Source organism: Pollachius pollachius (genome assembly GCF_949987615.1).
Source record: "Pollachius pollachius genome assembly, chromosome: 7".
Lineage (NCBI taxonomy): Eukaryota > Metazoa > Chordata > Actinopteri > Gadiformes > Gadidae > Pollachius > Pollachius pollachius.
Genome location: NC_136940.1, coordinates 21014532 through 21031975, shown reverse-complemented (window position 1 = coordinate 21031975; position 17444 = coordinate 21014532). Strand labels below are relative to the sequence as shown.

General features: G+C 47.5%; 1 protein-coding gene across 1 annotated transcript; it reads left to right on the top strand.

The window, feature by feature from the left end:
• Window positions 1-1013: 1013 nt before the first annotated feature.
• On the top strand, window positions 1014-14804 carry ankrd24 (ankyrin repeat domain 24; the record flags this gene model as incomplete). Its single annotated transcript, XM_079740052.1, has 20 exons — window positions 1014-1085; window positions 1591-1721; window positions 2041-2129; window positions 3734-3798; window positions 4058-4115; window positions 4260-4330; window positions 4897-5003; window positions 5605-5777; window positions 7379-7407; window positions 7610-7729; window positions 7915-8053; window positions 8361-8542; window positions 9006-9169; window positions 9398-10173; window positions 10567-10889; window positions 12258-12491; window positions 13862-14038; window positions 14140-14325; window positions 14483-14548; window positions 14705-14804. 20 exons carry the CDS (start codon window positions 1014-1016, stop codon window positions 14777-14779), a joined length of 3237 nt encoding a protein of 1078 aa, XP_079596178.1. The 3' UTR covers window positions 14780-14804.
• Between the last annotated feature and the right edge of the window lie 2640 nt (window positions 14805-17444).

Sequence of the window (17444 nt, the reverse complement as noted above, 5' to 3'; positions counted from 1 at the left end):
GATGTGCAACTGTATATGTATACAGACTAAACACTAGCCAGACAGTCAGATGCAGACAGATGTGGTTACATGTACACTACACACGTGGCCACTATAGCTGTAGCTTTGTTTCTTTCTTTAGGTTTATCATTCCCTTGTTATGATGTCCGTCCCATGCGAGTATGACTCCCTCCCCACCCAGTACAGCATCAACACTGCACAGTGTCCCCTCCTCCTAGTCCCTGTCCAGTAGTGCAGAACAGAGAATGGTCAGCCAGTTTCTCCTCTTTCTGCTGATTCCACCACATCCTGGCAGGCCTTCAGTTCCGCGGCAGCGGTGCGCGATAGCATGGTGCTCTGACTGACACAGAACTCACACATCCTAACGCAGAGCAGAGAATTACAGCTGCGAAGGAGAAGAATCCTTTGTTAGGAGCACAAGCATGGCGACGGAGGGAGTGTGTGTCTGTGGTTTGTGTGTGCGTGTGTGTGTGTGTATGTGAGCTAGGCGGAGGGACAGACGGTGTCCTTGCTAGCCGGAGGACATACCGTGACAGCACTGCAGAGGGAGGGATTGTGAAGAACAGATAGCAGCATGCTGGTTTGTTTACAATGGCGTCTGTTTAACAGGGGTATATTCTTCCAAACAGAGTATAAGTTTAACATGTAGGCCAGTTTATGTACGCGTGAGTCCAGGTTTTTGGGGTCTCTTGTGTTGTGGAGTGGACAATGTTCCAGGATACATGTTAGTTTGGATCGCCCTCAACTTCTGTGGATGTGTGGTGGAAGCTTACAGTAACAGTACACTTAGCGATAACCGCATGGCTTTGTTTATGTGTGACCTTGTAACCAGGAAGTGGTGGTCTTATAGTGTCTGTGTACAGCATAAAGCTAAGTGAGGCGATAATTGTGCACATGCAGTATCTATGCTGTGTTTATATGTAACTCTGTGGCTGTTTATGCGAGTGTGTCTGTGTGTTTAGTGTAGCAGGGGGGACACACAGATAGTGTGTGTGAGGCCCTGATAGTAAGTCATGGAGCCTCAGGAGCCGTTGTTTAGCGTGATGAAGCGCTTCTGTCCATGTCTCAGTCTCCTGCCACTCACAGTAGGTATCGCCTCTCTTAATGTGTACACTTCTCCTGCTTTTCCCTTCTCTCTCTCTTGCACTTCCACACTAATGTCTCTCGTTCAGTCTCTTGTTCACTTCCCCTTTCTGTCTCTCGGTCTCTTTTACACTCTGCCTATGTATAGAAAAGGCAAACCGTGCAGGTTTTAAGTGTATTTGTGAATGTTTGTGAAACATTCCTTTGGTGTAAAATATATAAGTGTGAGTGGAATGTATGTGTACTAGTAGGAGTGTTGTTGTCGATTAGTTAAGCTGTAATGAGTGAAGTCTTTCACTCATTACAGAGCTTTATGCTCTTTTTAATACATACTTTGTTACTTTTTCTTGGATTTCATTGATGCTGCCTTGGCATGCAGTGTCTCCTGAAGAAAACCAGAGTCTGTTTCCCTCTGGTGTGAGAGGGCAAGGTCATGACCCTTCTATTCTCCTGTGTGGTGTCTGCCATCTCTGCCCCCCCCCCCCCCCCCCCCCCCCCCCCCCGCAGAGCCAGGACTGGAGCCGGAGTGACGAGAGACTGCTGCAGGCCGTGGAGCAGAAGGAAGCAGACAAGGTCTCTGCTCTCATCGTGAAGAAGAACCTCTGCCCCACCAAGCTGGACGCAGAGGGCAAATCAGCGTGAGTTCATAACTGCTCTTTCATCGTATTTCATCCGTTTATTTTATTTTTACATGATGGAATGATCTAGTCTGGTCACCAGGGACAATATGCACTCGAAGTCTCTTTACAAAATTGTGGACAAAAATGTTTGGTACATCACTCTGTTGCTCCACAACCTTGTGTTAAATAACAGCATATTTCTTTAGTCGTCGTGATATTACCCTCATAATCATGATCATAAAAAAACATATTTATGAATAATTCAAATATAATGCTCTACCCAATTTGGCTGGTTTATGGATGTTATAAACCCTCTTCTTGACCAATGCCTGGCCAGCTTCCACCTGTGTGCGTCTAAGGGTCGTCTGGACTGTCTGGAGGTGATCATCTCTCACGGAGCAGACTTGAAAACAACAGACGGAGCAGGTGGGCCTCATAGCTTAATGCACCTCTTCAATCATTCTGATGTCAAAGTGTTTTATGTGTCAAATGCACCGTATAATGCAGGTTCTTTCTGAACAATAAAATTATTTGGACTTGGCAACGTAGATAAATATTAAGGTGAGTGCTGCATGCAGCGCTCAACTATTGTTCTTCATAAGTTTTATTCTATTTTTTTTTCCTCTTTATTATTCTCTACAAACTTTGGGACCTATCTCCTTCCTCAATTTTTCACCTAGAGACTCCATTCAATTTTTAAAATGTTCAGAATAGCTTGGAATCGCGTGCTTTTTTCAGATTTTTGAAATATTTTATACTTTTTAAGATATTCTCCTTTTAAAATACTATCTTTTTTTAACATGGGAGTCAATGGGAGGACGGCGGAGCTGGTTCTTCAACTGTTTCAGACGTAACTACATCAATTTTCAACCGTTTATCTTCGTAGTATTTAACAAATCAACACACTTGTATCTTCAATAATATCTTTACGGAATTTCGATATCATTAAAACTTTCTTCAGGATCACAGTTTTAGTTTCATACCGGCTTCGTTTTCAGCTGTTTTCATTGAAGACGTCTGCCCATTCTGACACTCCTACTGGATAGATGAGCAACGTTTACTTCAGTCCACTGGGTAGGCTGGTAGACTGATCTATCCAGCACAGATCTAGGCGGACACACCCACTAGGGATGTCATATGGGGCATATTTTCTGGGTTGTTGTTGCCACGCCAGGGTGTTGTTCTCCGGGTCTGCAGCTGGGCTCCACTCGATTTTCGAAACGGCTTGTAAAGCTAATCACACTCACACCTGGTGGCATAATATGTCCCCTTTAAGACATCGTAACTCAATCATTTTTCAACCGTTTACCTTCGTTCTAACCATTTAATAAATCTAGATTTTCGATATCATTTAAACTTTCTTCAGAATCAGTTTTAGTTTCATACCGGCTTCGTTTTCAGTTGGTGTCATTGATTTACGTTGACGCTGGAGCGTGAGGACGTTCAGCAGTGTTGCCAGACGGGCAGTTTTTCCCGCCAGATTGGGCTACTTTTGGAGGACTTTCAGACAGTGTTGCCAGATTGGGCTGTTTTCCCCGCTCTATTGGGCTACTTTTAATCACGCACCTGCTCGCTATTCTTTTAAAGAAACTCACACAATTTAACGTTTCTTTATGTCTTAATCTATGTGGCTTTATTAAAAAATAGTTTCAACCTCACTTTGCACTACAGCACTCACCGCATTTTTGGCAGGAAATGCATTTTAAGTTTCAATTAATATATTTATTTTACGGAGTCATCAATAAGTGCAAACAAATAGCAAAGAAAATGGCAGTAATAACTGAAATACACATAACAGTGAAAGTTAACACTAGCAGCAGTGGTTGAGACTGTAAGGATGGGCACTATAGACACATGAACAAAAGTATGAACTCTTGTAAATATAAAGTGCAAGAGTGCCGATGAATATGACAATTTCAATGTGGTGATAAACATTGAGCGTCTGTGGGAAGTGAATAGTGCATACATTGTGTGGTCTGCCTCAGATGTGTGGTTTCCTGCTTGTTTCATTGGCTGTCCTCTGTTCCCAGGCTTCAGTGCTCTCCATTTAGCAGCCAAAAATGGTCAGCCTGAGTGTTTGAAGAGACTTTTACAGGTAAGACACAGGGAGGTTCAGTGGTCAGAGACTTATTCATTACTTTACAAACTACATTATATGTCTACTTTGTGGCTGTGGCCTGCTATTCCATCAATGCTGTGCATGCTGGTGTCGTAATCCAAAAATCATTACTTTCTCCCATAAGGAGAATAGTTAATCTTAAAAACTACATGAAGTAGAGTACAATCAACACAAAAACCAAAAATATAAAATAGTTAAGCCAAACTGAAAACAAAACTGGTATTTTCCCTGACAGGAGAGATTATCTGTGGACTATACGGATAGCATCGGTCGAACAGCTTTGCATCATGCTGGTAAATTGTATTTATATTGATTTCCCTAATTCAACGCTTATAAGAAAAGGTGATTCCTTTTTCTTTTTGATTTTATTCATGTTTGGAAGTGAGGCTATACAAGGTGGGCTGAATATATCTGCCATTTCCTTTGTCCCTTTGCAGCCGTCAGTGGCTGCTGGTCCTGTGCTGAGACCTTATGGGACTTCAAAGCCAATCTGGACTCCCAGGATGAGGTATGCTTGCTCACAACATGGTTATTGTGTGTCGTTTTAAATGGCTTCATGGAAAAACTGCATTGCCCTTTGTTGGGTTCGATATTACTCGAAAGCTTGCTTGACTGAGGTCAGCGTCACCTGTGAGTCCAGTGGCTCAGGAGAGAGAACAGGTTGACTGGCGCTGGTTCGATTCCCAGCTTCCCAGTGTCAAAGTGTGCCTGAGCAAGACACCTACGTAACCCTAACTACTGCTGACGTGGATGTTCCCTTGAATGGTTGACAACGCCATCGATGTTTGAATGTTGTACGAATGGGTGAATGTTAGGCAATATTGTAAAGCGCTTCGAGTGGCCACTGGTTAGGAAAGCGCTAGTTACATTAACATTAAGGCATTTAGCCGATGCTCTTATCCAATGAGACTTACAATAAGGCCATTTGTCAGAAGAAACCTTTTAAACACAGTATGTATACAATACAGTATGTCAACAAAGCATTTGCGCTGTTGTCTCCCTAGTGGTATAAGTGGTGTAATGCTCCATGGTTTATGATCCTGCCTGGGTTATGTTTCATCATCCTCCTATCAGGAAGGAGCCACTCCTCTGATCTTAGCAGCCCAGATGAGCAGAGTGGAGCTGTGTGCCTTTCTGATGGAGCGGGGAGCCAACTCAAACATCCAGGATAACCAGGGAAGGTAGTCGCCATTTTCCTTTTTATGCTTGTTTACTTTGTGTGTTATAGCCACACACGCATACACATCACTTTAAAATCTCTGGACTATGCCATGACCCAGCTGCTCGCCAGAATATTAGTTTTGCGAATAGGGTTTTTGAATTATTGATACATGTAATTAAAACCGACTTTGTTGTAAAGCAAATTTGTTTGCTGCCATATATAAAATCAAAATGAACTTGCCTAAAGACATGCCTTAAAAGTCACAAAGATTTAAAGGACACAAGAAATTCCCCCAGCAATCCTTCTGACCAGAGCCCTGCTGAAGAGGTTTCCCGGCCAGAACTCTGAGCTTGTCTTCAAGTCTGAGGACTTCCACTGTGTGGGAATCCATCCTCTTTGTGGATCCCAGAAGCCCTGCCGCTAAAATAACTTGAGAGTCGTTTTTCAAGTAAATGTAGATCTTTTTAATTAGTGTAAATAAATAATCCGCTCACTAAATCCACCCCTTTTTCAACCATTTGTGAACTCCACACCCTTGCGGTACACAACTCTCACTCAGAGGAACTGATTGTCTTGATGTTGGGCACCCTGTGTCTTGTCTCTGAACGTTTCTGTCCCAGGTCGGCCCTGATGCTGGCCTGTGAGAGCGACAGCGTGGAGACGGTGGCGGCTCTGCTGAGGGGCGGGGCCAACACACAGCTCATCGACGCCCTGGGACACGACGCCGCCCACTATGGCGTAACCACGGGCAACCAGCGCATCACACACCTACTGCAGAACGGAGCTCCTCCAGGTACATATATTTTTGGCTTACCTTTCACAAATATTAACAAAATATAAAATTCTCCCCCCCTCTCAATGGAAATTAACTGGTGCCTTTGAGGCAGTAGGAACCTATTTTAATCAGGCAGATCTAGGTGACGGCCTAAGGCTGTTGCAATCAGCACTTTGAACATCTTTGAAGGTCTTTTCATTCCCTGTGCAAACTTCCTTTTTGCCCTTACTGCATAATCTATTCCACGTAGTTACATAATTAATATTCATAAGTCCAACGATGACTGTGTTAATGAGAGGAGCATATTCAGGTGCACGCAATCGACACTCTTAATCTCAGATCCCCCCTGTGGTTCAGACCCCTTTGTGTCTGCCAGTCAGGCCCAGAATTGGGTCTGGTGTCTGACGTTCTGCTGTTCTGGAGTCTGTGTCTGTGGCCTCAGTGCCTCCCCCCACCTGCCCAGGAAGTGACTGTAATCTCAGGAAGTAGATCAAGGCAACAGCTGTGGAAGGGCTGTTGTTTAACAGAACCCCCCCCCCCCCCCCCCCCCCCCGGTCCCAAAAAAATGCCTTCTTTATCTTCAAACAGTCTTTACTGATTCATGCGACCCAGATGTGGGACCAGAAAGAGAGAGAGAGAGAGAGAGAGAGGGAGAGGGAGAGTTAAATTGGCAAAACCACAGCTAGTTTACTGCATGAGGCACAAAGGTGTGGGGGGGGGGGGGGGGGGGGGATGAAGGAGTCATATGGAAAGGAGAAGAGCTAGACCAGGTCTGTGCATGTGTGTGTGCGTATGTGCGCGTATGTGTGTGCGAGTGCATGCATGCATGTGTATGTGTGCACGTGCGTGCGTGTGTGTGTGCGCGTGTCTACTTACACTCCGTGTCCTATATAGGTTTAAGTTCTGTGCTTTTTCCTCCATGCTTGCCCAGTGACTGAGGGAGCTGGTGACGAGGTAACGCATCACCATAGCGACCACCATCACAACATGGCATCACCCATACACCGCCACAACCCCGTCACGTTGCACCGACACGCTAGCACCGTGAGGGCCAAGTTGCTACCGTTGCGTTTGCTTTGCTTTGACACTCGGCAGTTGCTCTTTCTTCGCCTTGCCATGGCCTCTTTCCCCTTTTTTGTTCGTGTTCATTTGAGCCTGACTTCTCCTCGCTTGCCCCCCCCCCCCCCATCACCAGCCCCCTGCCCTGCCTGTCGTGACAGGTGGCACCACCACCCGCAAGCGGAAAGCTCCCGCACCACCGCGATCACCTCTCCAGGTACAATCCCCCACATGAGAGAATCAGAACTCGTAGGCATGGCTTACTCACTACTGCAATGGGGGGAGACAAAAGACATGTCTCATGTGTTCTGCATTTTGGTTTTCCTCTCATTCGTTTCATTGCGATGACCCTGGATCATGTTGTGATGAGTTATGAGGGTACGTTGCTGGCCAAATTGTGTATGCATGTGCTGTTGTATTGAGACAATTGTGTTTCCCTTTCATGGACCTCCCCGAAATCCAGGGCTTGTCCCTCCCTCCAGAGTCTCAGGGTCCTCCCTCCCCCGCTCTGACCCCCGACCCCCAGCCTCGAAGCCCTTCTCCCGCCCCCCCGTCCCCAGGTACAGAGCGACCTGCTCAGGCCAACCTTGTAAGTCTCTGCCCTTGGTTTTAGCGACCATATTTGATTTGATTTGGCTTTTTTGCTTGTTTGTGTATCGATCTGTGACTTTCCGATCACCACATAGTCGGCCCTGTGGCGTGCATACACACGTGTTTGTGTGTGTGTGTGTGTGTGTGTGTGAGAGTGAGTGAGTGTGCGTGTTCACCCGACCGTGTGCGTCTCGTACCAGACAGAGGACGAGGAAGTGTTTGAGGAGATCCGGCGGCTGCGTCTGGAGAGAGGCCGGCTGCTTCAGAAGATCAAGGGCCTGGAACAGCAGCAGCAGAGCGCCATCTCTGCTGTGGAGGAGGTACTGCACCCCAAAGGCTGTCTCAGCAAACCCCCCCAACGTGACGTGGGTTGCCATTGCCATGATTAGACTGCCCGCAGACTGCAGCATTTAATAGAGTGAGGCCGTTTGGTGTGCGTGTGTGTGTGTGTGTGCGTGTGTGTGTGTGTGCGCGTGTGTATGTTCGTGTGTGCGTGCCTGTGTAGTTGTCCCAGCTGAAGGAGCAGCTGGTGCAGGCGGAGGCAGAGAGAGACATGCTCCGGGGGGAGCTGGAGGAGGCGAGGAGGGCCCACAGCTTTGGACCCAGCGACTCTGAGGACCTGGATGAAATGCTGGACTTCCCAGGTAGAGAGGTCCCACGCGGCTGTGGGAGATGTAACAGGAGGGAAGCAACTGATGTTGGTTTTGCTGTCTGCAAGTTGTGGGTTCTATGTCATCAAAGAATGTTTGAGCTTACAGAACTATTTTCAAAATGACTGAAATTATTTAAATTACATGGTTAAGAATGTGACTGGATTCTTTGATTTATATGCATATGCTAAAATACATATGTATACTATTGAACCAGAACTACACCTTTAATACAACTCCATGTATCACCATGGTGACAATCTCAATTGTTGCTTCACTCTATTGGGTATCCCGTCTGCAGAGAAGCTGCTCTCCAGGCGCTCCAGAGCGTCCCCTGCCCCAGACGAGGCCTGCTCCCTGGGCGTTGGGGCCGACTCGGCCGGCTCCTCTCCGGTCCCCAGGGAGCGAGGCTCCGTGGCCCAGCTGCACCGGCAGATCGCCGAGCTCACCTCGCAGAACTCTGAGCTCCTTCTGAAAGTCCAGGTGAGGTCACACACGCTGACCACCAACGTGTTCCTGCCATACATACACACGCACACACAAACACACACATACACACACACACATACACACGTCCCCCCACAATTTAAGTCCTTAACTCATTCTATGCCTTTTTGAGGAGGATTCATTCGTAGAGAGAGGTGTCCATAGATAGCAGAAGCTAAACAGATGAGGACGGAGGCTAACCAGCATTATGCTAAACCATTGCTTATGACCACATATATTTATGACCACATGTATTGATATTCTATTGACACCATATAGTCTATAGATTACAGACAAGTTTCAACCTGTTATCACTCAAGTCAAGTAACAATATATATCTTACATTTTTTGTCCTTCCCTAATTGAGATGTGTTAGACAAGTTTCGTGCCATTGTGTTGTGCAATTCTGCTTCTCCTCAACTCAGCCGAAATAAAGCCTATTTTGCCATGTTTCTTTTAGATGCTTGAGATGTTTGAGAAAGATGATACAGACATGCAAAGCTCCAGCCCAGACTTTGTGCCTTTGGTCCAGTATGAGACCCTGAGGAAAGAGCTGGAGTCCCTGCAGGATCGCTTATCTGAGGCCCAGGCTTCTCAAGAGGCCTCCAGCAATTCAGAAGAGTCGTAAGGCACTCTCTTACTATTTGGAAAGGCTACAATCAAAAAAATGTCTATTAAATTAGAGTTGACATTAATAAGAGGGAATACAGCGAATAGATAGATATTTTGGACCTATCTGACCAATTATAATTACCAGCATCATCTATTAGAGGTAACCTGTGCCAGTATGACAAATAGACACATCCATTAATCGATAGTGATGAAAAGCCCTCTTGCGTTGTTGTTTGTCAGGCAGGATAAGGAGGCCCAGAAGGGAGGTGCGGAGGGGGAGGGCGCCCAAGCCCTGAGGGAGAAGATGGAGGAGCTGGAGCAGCAGCTGACCTCCTCCAGGGCGGAGGTGGAGGAGCTCAAGGAGCAGATGGAGCTGGGGGTCTTCTCTGTGGAGGGGCCCACGAGCTCCACCACCGAGCAGGAGGAGGAGGAGTTGGGGGCCGGCCAGGAGGAGACGCAGCAGCTGAGAGCGAGGGTGAGGGAGCTGGAGGAGGCGCTGGCCAACAGCGGGCAGGGGGAGGGGGGCGGGGCGAGCCAGGACAGTGACACCATCCAACAGCTGAGGGCCAAAGTCGAGGAGCTCCAGGCCGCTCTGGCGGAGAGGGAGTCCTCGGGCGACAGAGGAGACGGGGAAGGGGACGAGACGGAGGCGCGGCAGCTCAGGGACACGGTGAGCCGTCTGGAGGCGGAGCTGGCGGAGAGCAGGGCGTCCGGGCGGGAGGAGAGGGCCGGCGGCGGGGACGGGGAGCTGGTGCGGCGGCTGCAGGGGCGCCTGGGCGAGCTGGAGGGCCAGCTGAGGCGCAGCGTGCCGCGCTCGGAGCTGGAGGAGGTGCAGGTGAACCTGGGCGTGCAGTGCGAGCAACTGGCCCGGGAGAGGGCCGAGGTGGCCATGAGGCTCAACACGGCGCTGCTGGAGCTGGAGAGGCTCCGGCCGTCCCCCCACCACGGGGAGGAGGAGGAGGAGGAAGAGGACGACGAGGAGCGCTCCGAGGGCTCGGAGCCGTCCATCACCTCCGGTGGGTGTCTGCTCCTTTGTCGTTGTTGGTGTTTGAAATGCAATCTGTTGCGGCCGTATGGTTTCCGTCATTGCCGTGGTAGCAAGTTTAGTACCGGTGTGGTTAAAGTGTTGTTAAAGCACTTCTGCTTCTGAAAATGCCCTTTAAGGACTACTGTTAATGTAATTGTATCGTCTATTGCCATAATCACAATATACTCATTTCTGGGGTTACGGAACTCTTTGCTTTTAGTCGGAGGAAAGCATAAAAGTGAACAAAATACTTCACAGTGACTTCCTGTCCAAGAGAGCGACTTCCTGTCAACACGATTGTGAACAGGTGAACAACATGAGTTCTGCTGTGAACCGCACTGTGACCCTGTCTGTGTGCTCCAAACCCCCCCCCCCCTATCAGAGCCGGGCCGGCGGACCCTGGCGTCGGTGCGGGAGGAGCTGGAGGTGGCGCGGCAGGAGGCTGCCCAGGCGCTGGACTGCCTGTGTGCCGAGCGCGAGGGCCGGGCCCAGGAGGCGCTGCAGGGCTCCCCGGACGCCGCGCTGGCCCTCTCCAAACACAAGGAGGCGCTGGCTGCCGTGTCGGAGCAGCTGGCCCAGAGCCTGCGGGAGCTGCAGGGGGCGAAGGGCCAGAGGGAGCGGGACGGGGAGCGCATCGCCCAGCTGGAGGGCCAGCTGCAGGGCCTGCAGGACGCCGTCCCCAAGGAGAAGCACGAGAGCGCCCAGGTCAGCCGCCCCCTCCCCCCCCTGCGCGGCTGTGGAGCTAACGCTCTAACGCGTTAAAGGTGACGTATTGTACCACCAGGTGTGCGTGTGATTGGCCATTACAAGCCGTTTGGATAATCGGCCTCCTCTGACATCGCAAGAGGGCGTGTCCGCCTAGATGTGTGCTGGATAGATCAGTCAACCGGCCGTACCCAGTGGACTGTGGCAAACGTTGCTCATCTAGCCGTCATACATCTAGGTGGACACGCCCAGATTTTCAAAACTGCTTGTAATGGCTTTTTACAATCACACCTGGTGGTATAATATCTGTCACCTTTAAGGGGATCAGTAGCACAGGTTCAGATGGTTAATGTTATTAGGCATGTGATTGAGGACATCGCTGTTATTGAGTTGAAAAAAAGCGGTGTGCTCGTTAACATGTGTAATGTCAGATGGTTGGGATGTCAACCAATCGTATTACTGCTGGTACAGGGGATATTCTAGTTGTCTCAAAGCCCAGAGGTTCTTGTTGGAAGCATCCAAAATTCTAACTGTTTCCACCCGTACACTGTAATCGCTTTGGATAAAAGTCTAAATAGTTATTGTAATGACATTACTGACGTTAGTTATTGTAATAACTATTAGTAATGACATTATTCCTTATTATTTATAATCATATTTCAGATATTTTTTATATTTAATCGACTTTGGATTCATATCTAAAGTCGGATGGCCGACGGGCTCAAAACTGGGTCAACAAGAAGTTTCACTTTCTTTCTTTTCGTATTTGTTTCAACCATCATGTCGCTGGAGGTGGGAACCTGTAAGCGAGTAATTTGTCTAACACAAACCCGGCCAGGAGCAGTAAACTGTAAAAAAAAAAAGAGTCTCAAATCAACACCTATCACCCACAGTGGACTGGCCAGTGTAGAAACAGACTAATTCAAATCCCCTTCTGAAAGCTTCATCCATTCATTAAACTAGCATTAGCAATTAGCATTAGCAAACTAGCTGTGATACAAGAGCTCAGACACCTTTCAGCTCTGCGGCGTCTCCTCCCAGAAGCTCTGCTGTAAACACAGCAGGACCGCTGGATCCCGGTTGCGAATCTTTTTTTCGTAGGAAGGTAGGGTTTTTTTCGTCTCTGATTGGTTAGAAGGGCTCTCCTCCGATTGGTTAGGTTTAGGGTTAGGGTAAGGGTTAACCGTTAACCCTAACCCTAAACCTAACCCTAACCCTAAACTCCCCCAAACAGCTGGGACTAATCAAAACACGATCTAAAGGAGAGCCCTTCTAACCAATCAGAAGCGAAAAAGGCGGTACTGAAAACAAAAAAACCTGAAAGAAAGATTCACACCCCGGTTAACTCAGTGACTCTCCGACCACCAGGCGGAGCTCCAGCGCACCCTGCTGGCCAGTGAGCAGGCTGCGTCGGCGGCGCGGGAGGCTCTGAGTGAGAAGGACATGGAGCTGAGGGAGCTGAAGGGCCAGAAGGCGGCCGAGCAGGGCCTGATCTCCAAGGAGGAGCACGAGGCCCAGCGCCTCGCCCTGCAGGCCGACATCAACTCCCTGACCGCCCGCTTCAACGAGCTCACGCGCAAGCACGAGAAGACCTGCACCGAGGTCCGTCACCCGCTGGGCTAGGGGGGGCGTGGTGTGTGTGTGTGTGTGTGTGTGTGTGTGTGTGTGTGTGTGTGTGTGTGTGTGCGCGCGTGTGTGTGTGTGTGTGTGTGTGTGTGTGTGTGTGTGTTATCTGGCTCATGTTTGTGTGGGTGTGGGTGTGTTTATGCTGTTTTGATGGAGTTTTGGTGTGCTTGCAAGTGTATGTTCATGCCTTTGTGTGTTTTTTGTTGGCCTGGGTATGTTTGTGTGTGTGTGTGTTTGTTCGTACCAGTGTGCGCGTCTGTTTGTGTGCGTGCGTGTGCCTGCCCGCATACATATGCATGTGTTCGTTTTAGGAAAGCTATTATACTTTCCATTTTCCAGTGGCATCATCCATTACCCCTCAAAGAGTCTTTCTGCACCAAGCTCCCATTTCTCCTCCTGCATTATTCATACCTGGATTACTTTCTCTATTCTATACCTTCCTGCCATTCAAAACAACCAATCTGTTTCCGACAACTGAAGCATGACAGTATTGATGTGCATTCACAATAACGTAGTGACAACATGGCCGCCAGTCCTACCCCCCACCCCTCTAAATCAAACAATAGGGTTACTGGAGAACCTCAACATTGGCCTTTGTTGATTGCACTTTAACCAGGCTTTTGTTTACATTGAAAGGCGATTCCTTCTAGGTCCAATGTGACCCCACCACCGTATTTTGAGATGCCATAGCGTTCCGTTTACTATTTCGCCGTTTCACTTGTGTTTTCTAGTCACTACGGAGCGGGTAGGGGTTATGTCATCTTGCTAATGTAATCCTTACAGCTTTGCTCTGGACAATGGGGAACCAATGTGGAACCTTTCCGGAGGAAGTCATGCTACACCCTTACCACTACGCTGTCCTGTCGCCTATCCTAGCCTTCATTAAGGTCCTTGGATTAATTAGGTGGTTGGATTAAGATGCAAGCTATCGATTAATTTAGGCGTTCACCATTAAGAAATCTACATAGATATCACCGTCTGAGCAACCAGCTGTGTTCAGGTGTCACTTACCAGTGTGTGGGCGGGTTGTTGTATTGCTGGTCCAGGTGTTCAGGTGTCAGCTACCAGTGGAGGGGTTACTGTGTCGCTGGTCCAGGAGTCAGTTACCAGTAGGGGTTGTTGTGTTGCTGGTCCAGGTGTCAGTTACCAGCGTGGGGGTTGTTCTGTTGCTGGTCCAGGTGTCAGTTACCAGCGTGGGGGTTGTTCTGTTGCTGGTCCAGGTGTCAGTTACCAGTGTGGGGGTTGTTCTGTTGCTGGTCCAGGTGTCAGTTACCAGCGTGGGGGTTGTTCTGTTGCTGGTCCAGGTGTCAGTTACCAGCGTGGGGGTTGTTCTGTTGCTGGTCCAGGTGTTCCAGGTCCAGAGGGACGCGCTGTTCAACAAGAGCGAGCGGCAGGTGGCCGAGGCCCAGCTTGCCACTGTGCAGAAACAGATGAGCGACCTGCAGGCCCAGTCCAGCCACGTCCAGGAGCTCCACAAAAACATCCAGGAGTCCCAGGGCCAGGTCAAGGAGAAGGACCGCAAGGTGGGTGGAGTTTTGGAAGGGTGGAGGTCAGAAAGGGAGGAATGGAGGGAGCAAACAATGGAATTCAATTTGATAAACGGGAACTTTTGCTCCTCGCGCAGATCACCGACTTGTCCAAGGAGGTGTTTCGCCTGAAGGAGGCGCTGGGAGCTCTGTCTCCTCCTCTAGGCATCTCCTCCTCCTCCTCCTCCTCCTCTCCCTCTAACCTCTCGCCCGCTCATCATAACAATCCCGGGCAACAGGTGGCGCTGCAGAACAGAGTGGCCATACTTACACAACAGCTCCAGGTAACAGATGAAGAACGCGTATGCAAATAGTTTGAGATTATCGGTAAACATCAAATATTTTATCCAATTGGATGAATGGAGCATGTGATGTGAAGTAGATTCAGAAGAAACTGGACCAGGAACATTTTACTGATGCATGAATACGACTTGTCTGCAGGATTGGGAGAGAAGACACAAGCAGGTGGTTGCAGTATACCGATGCCATTTACTGTCAGCTGTGCAGGTGAGTCACATGAAAAAACACACACACACACACCCCATGAAGACAAGCGATTGTATGCATGTTTTTTTTTTTTTTGAGTGCATTCACCCACACAAACACACAGACGCACACACAGAAACACACACACACACACACCAATGTGTGTGTGCTCCACAGGGGCGCATGGACGAGGACGTGCAGAGCTTACTCCTCCAGATCCTGAAGATGACACACAAGGAGCAGGGTCACTGACCCTGAACCTCCATCACCACCACCACCACCACCACCACCACCACCACCCCACACTGGAGCTTTCAATATGGGGTCCCATCTATAATCCCCCAGGAGACAACCACTAGACGACTAGATACATAGAGAAACACCCAACCAAACCCCTGTGTCCTGTATCTGCATGCCTTGGTTAAAGTAACGCACAATGCAATGATCTGAAAAACAAACCAGGACAGAGGAAATACAAGATAAGGTGAAGCAATACAATTACAAAGTGCCTTTGGGGCGAATGTATGTTGTTCCTGGTGAAAGAACTATGACATTTGATTGATTATTCGTAGATAAATAGCGAAGGTATTCATTGTGTGATAGGATAACTTTTTGTACAATGTTGTTATAATAAAAAAAACAATCAGAATAAATTCTGTCTCTCTTTTTACACTGTTGTACTAATGCTAAATGCTGAGCCAAAATATTTTCTGTCAATCGTTCTTCCAGTTTAAAGTGGTGTATATGTGTGGGAGGAAAACTAGTCTGCTGCTGAGCTGGACTGAGCTGCATTAAGAGCTTTGGACTACAGATGACGCCAAAATAAACGATGCATTTCACTTTATTGACAAAACATCACAGTTGATAATGGAAATAATCAGTGACGGAAAGCTTCCGGGGAAAACAAAATAGGTGCAAAAGAAAGGAAAATGTGTAACTTACACAATATCTCGGCTCCTTGTTTTTCTACTTAGTGGTTTTTAGGCCTGATCTGTAGTTCTGGGAACTGTAGGGCTGAAGAGTTTTAGAGAATTTATTCAAGACAGATGAATCAAAATGCAAACCCATTCAGCCTAATCTCCAGTAGAACTCAGAACTAATACAAACAGATCATTGAAACATTTTGTGAAGTCTGGACACATTCACATTTCAGACCAGAATATCAGGGTATTATGTCTTACAAAATAATTAAAATAATAGTTTTACATAGATATTTTACGAAAGCATATACAGTCTAGGACACTTGTACAATAAAACTACTATATATTAAATGTTATTCGTACTCAAAAAACCAGAGCAGCTTATATCACGTATAGGAGCTTAGTCATCCTGAACACATTCACATTGGCATGGCAACAAAAACTAGTGAAACGAAGGAAGAGTACCAAAACTAAAATATGTACACAGCTCGTTGTCACCTCCTAGTGGTAGAAGCAGGCAGCACCTGCCCGTCTCTGTAGTCATTAAGGCACTAAACATCAAAAGACTGAAGACACGTAGACATGTGCTGTGTATGAAAGCATAGCAGTGTGTTACTGTAGCATAGAGGTTCTCTCACTTGACCAAGAAACACAATCTCAGTGATCTTTCATTACAATACACAGGCGTTTCAGATTAGCCCAGATTGTACAAACAGCACAAAGTGATATCAGGGCACGTGTTGACGCAGACAGCATTCAAGGTTTAAACATCAGGTGGACAGCCTACCACAAAGGGAGATATCGGACTGGATATCCCTCCCTTTCAGCCCACATTGACTTTCCATTACCTACCACACGTACAGTATAGTAGAGTTTCCGTTGAGTAGAGTAGTGACTGGATTAGCATCTGGGTAACAATTGTCTGTATCTAGGAACTCTTGCATGAGCTGGCGATCAAAGCATGACAGAATGGGCCAACTGTTGACTCTTGACATGTACCGTATTACCAGGTGAAATTGCCCAAAATGAATTCCCACAACGTTAAAGGTTTTAAACTACCCAAATAAAATTCCAGCAATTCACAATACAAATAATAAATGTTTTGCAAAAAATGTATTCAGTTAAAATGTGTTCTCTGTTAAAAGACTGCATAATAATTGTATCCTGAGATTATGAGGGAGAAATGATAAATGGGCCATGCTGTCAGTTCATGGCTAATGTTAAAGGTGGAAAGTCTTGCATCCTCTTCATTGTATCCCTATCAATTGTGCCTTCGGAGACAGGTACGAAACAATATATATATTTCCATGAACCATACTCTTCTTTGATGTAGCTGCTGGTCAACCGCGTAGCATGACCAGACATTGGTTATGTTATAAAGTGGAATCCATCATTTTAAATTTCTTTGAGAGTTTTTCAGTGGTAATGTTAACGGCTTATGGCTCCAAGCTCCGACCCCAGACTCTTCTGCGTCACCCCCCTGACTGCAAAGAGTGTGACCCATGCTCTCTTTGCAAAGAGCTTGTCGTCGCTGAAACAGCATCGGACATCGGACATCAGTTGGCAAGCGGTCGCATGCCTGTGATTGGTCCGACTTGTGGTGTTCTCCCAAACAGAGGTAGGCTAGCTTAAAGACAGCATGCTGGAGGCTGTGGGCAACTCAAATTGTCAACAGTTGTTAACGCTACTAAGTCTGGAGGGAGAGTAGAATGTGAGAGCCATGACCCTCTCTGTTATCTTGGGACGTCCGTGGGGGAAAAGGATGGGGTTGGGTCCCCTCTCTCCTTACCGTGTTCAGCGTCTGACTTCTGAGAAGGCTGGCTTCTGAGAAGGTTGACCTCTGGATCCTGCAAGAAGAATCATTTGAAAGCTCAATTAATAATGTGACACTTATACTTCATAATCATCGTTTATGCGTCAATAACAAATGCAACATTTTCATTCCATTAAACAGTTTGACGAATCCAACAAATTGAAGCAGGAAGTGTCCCCAGACA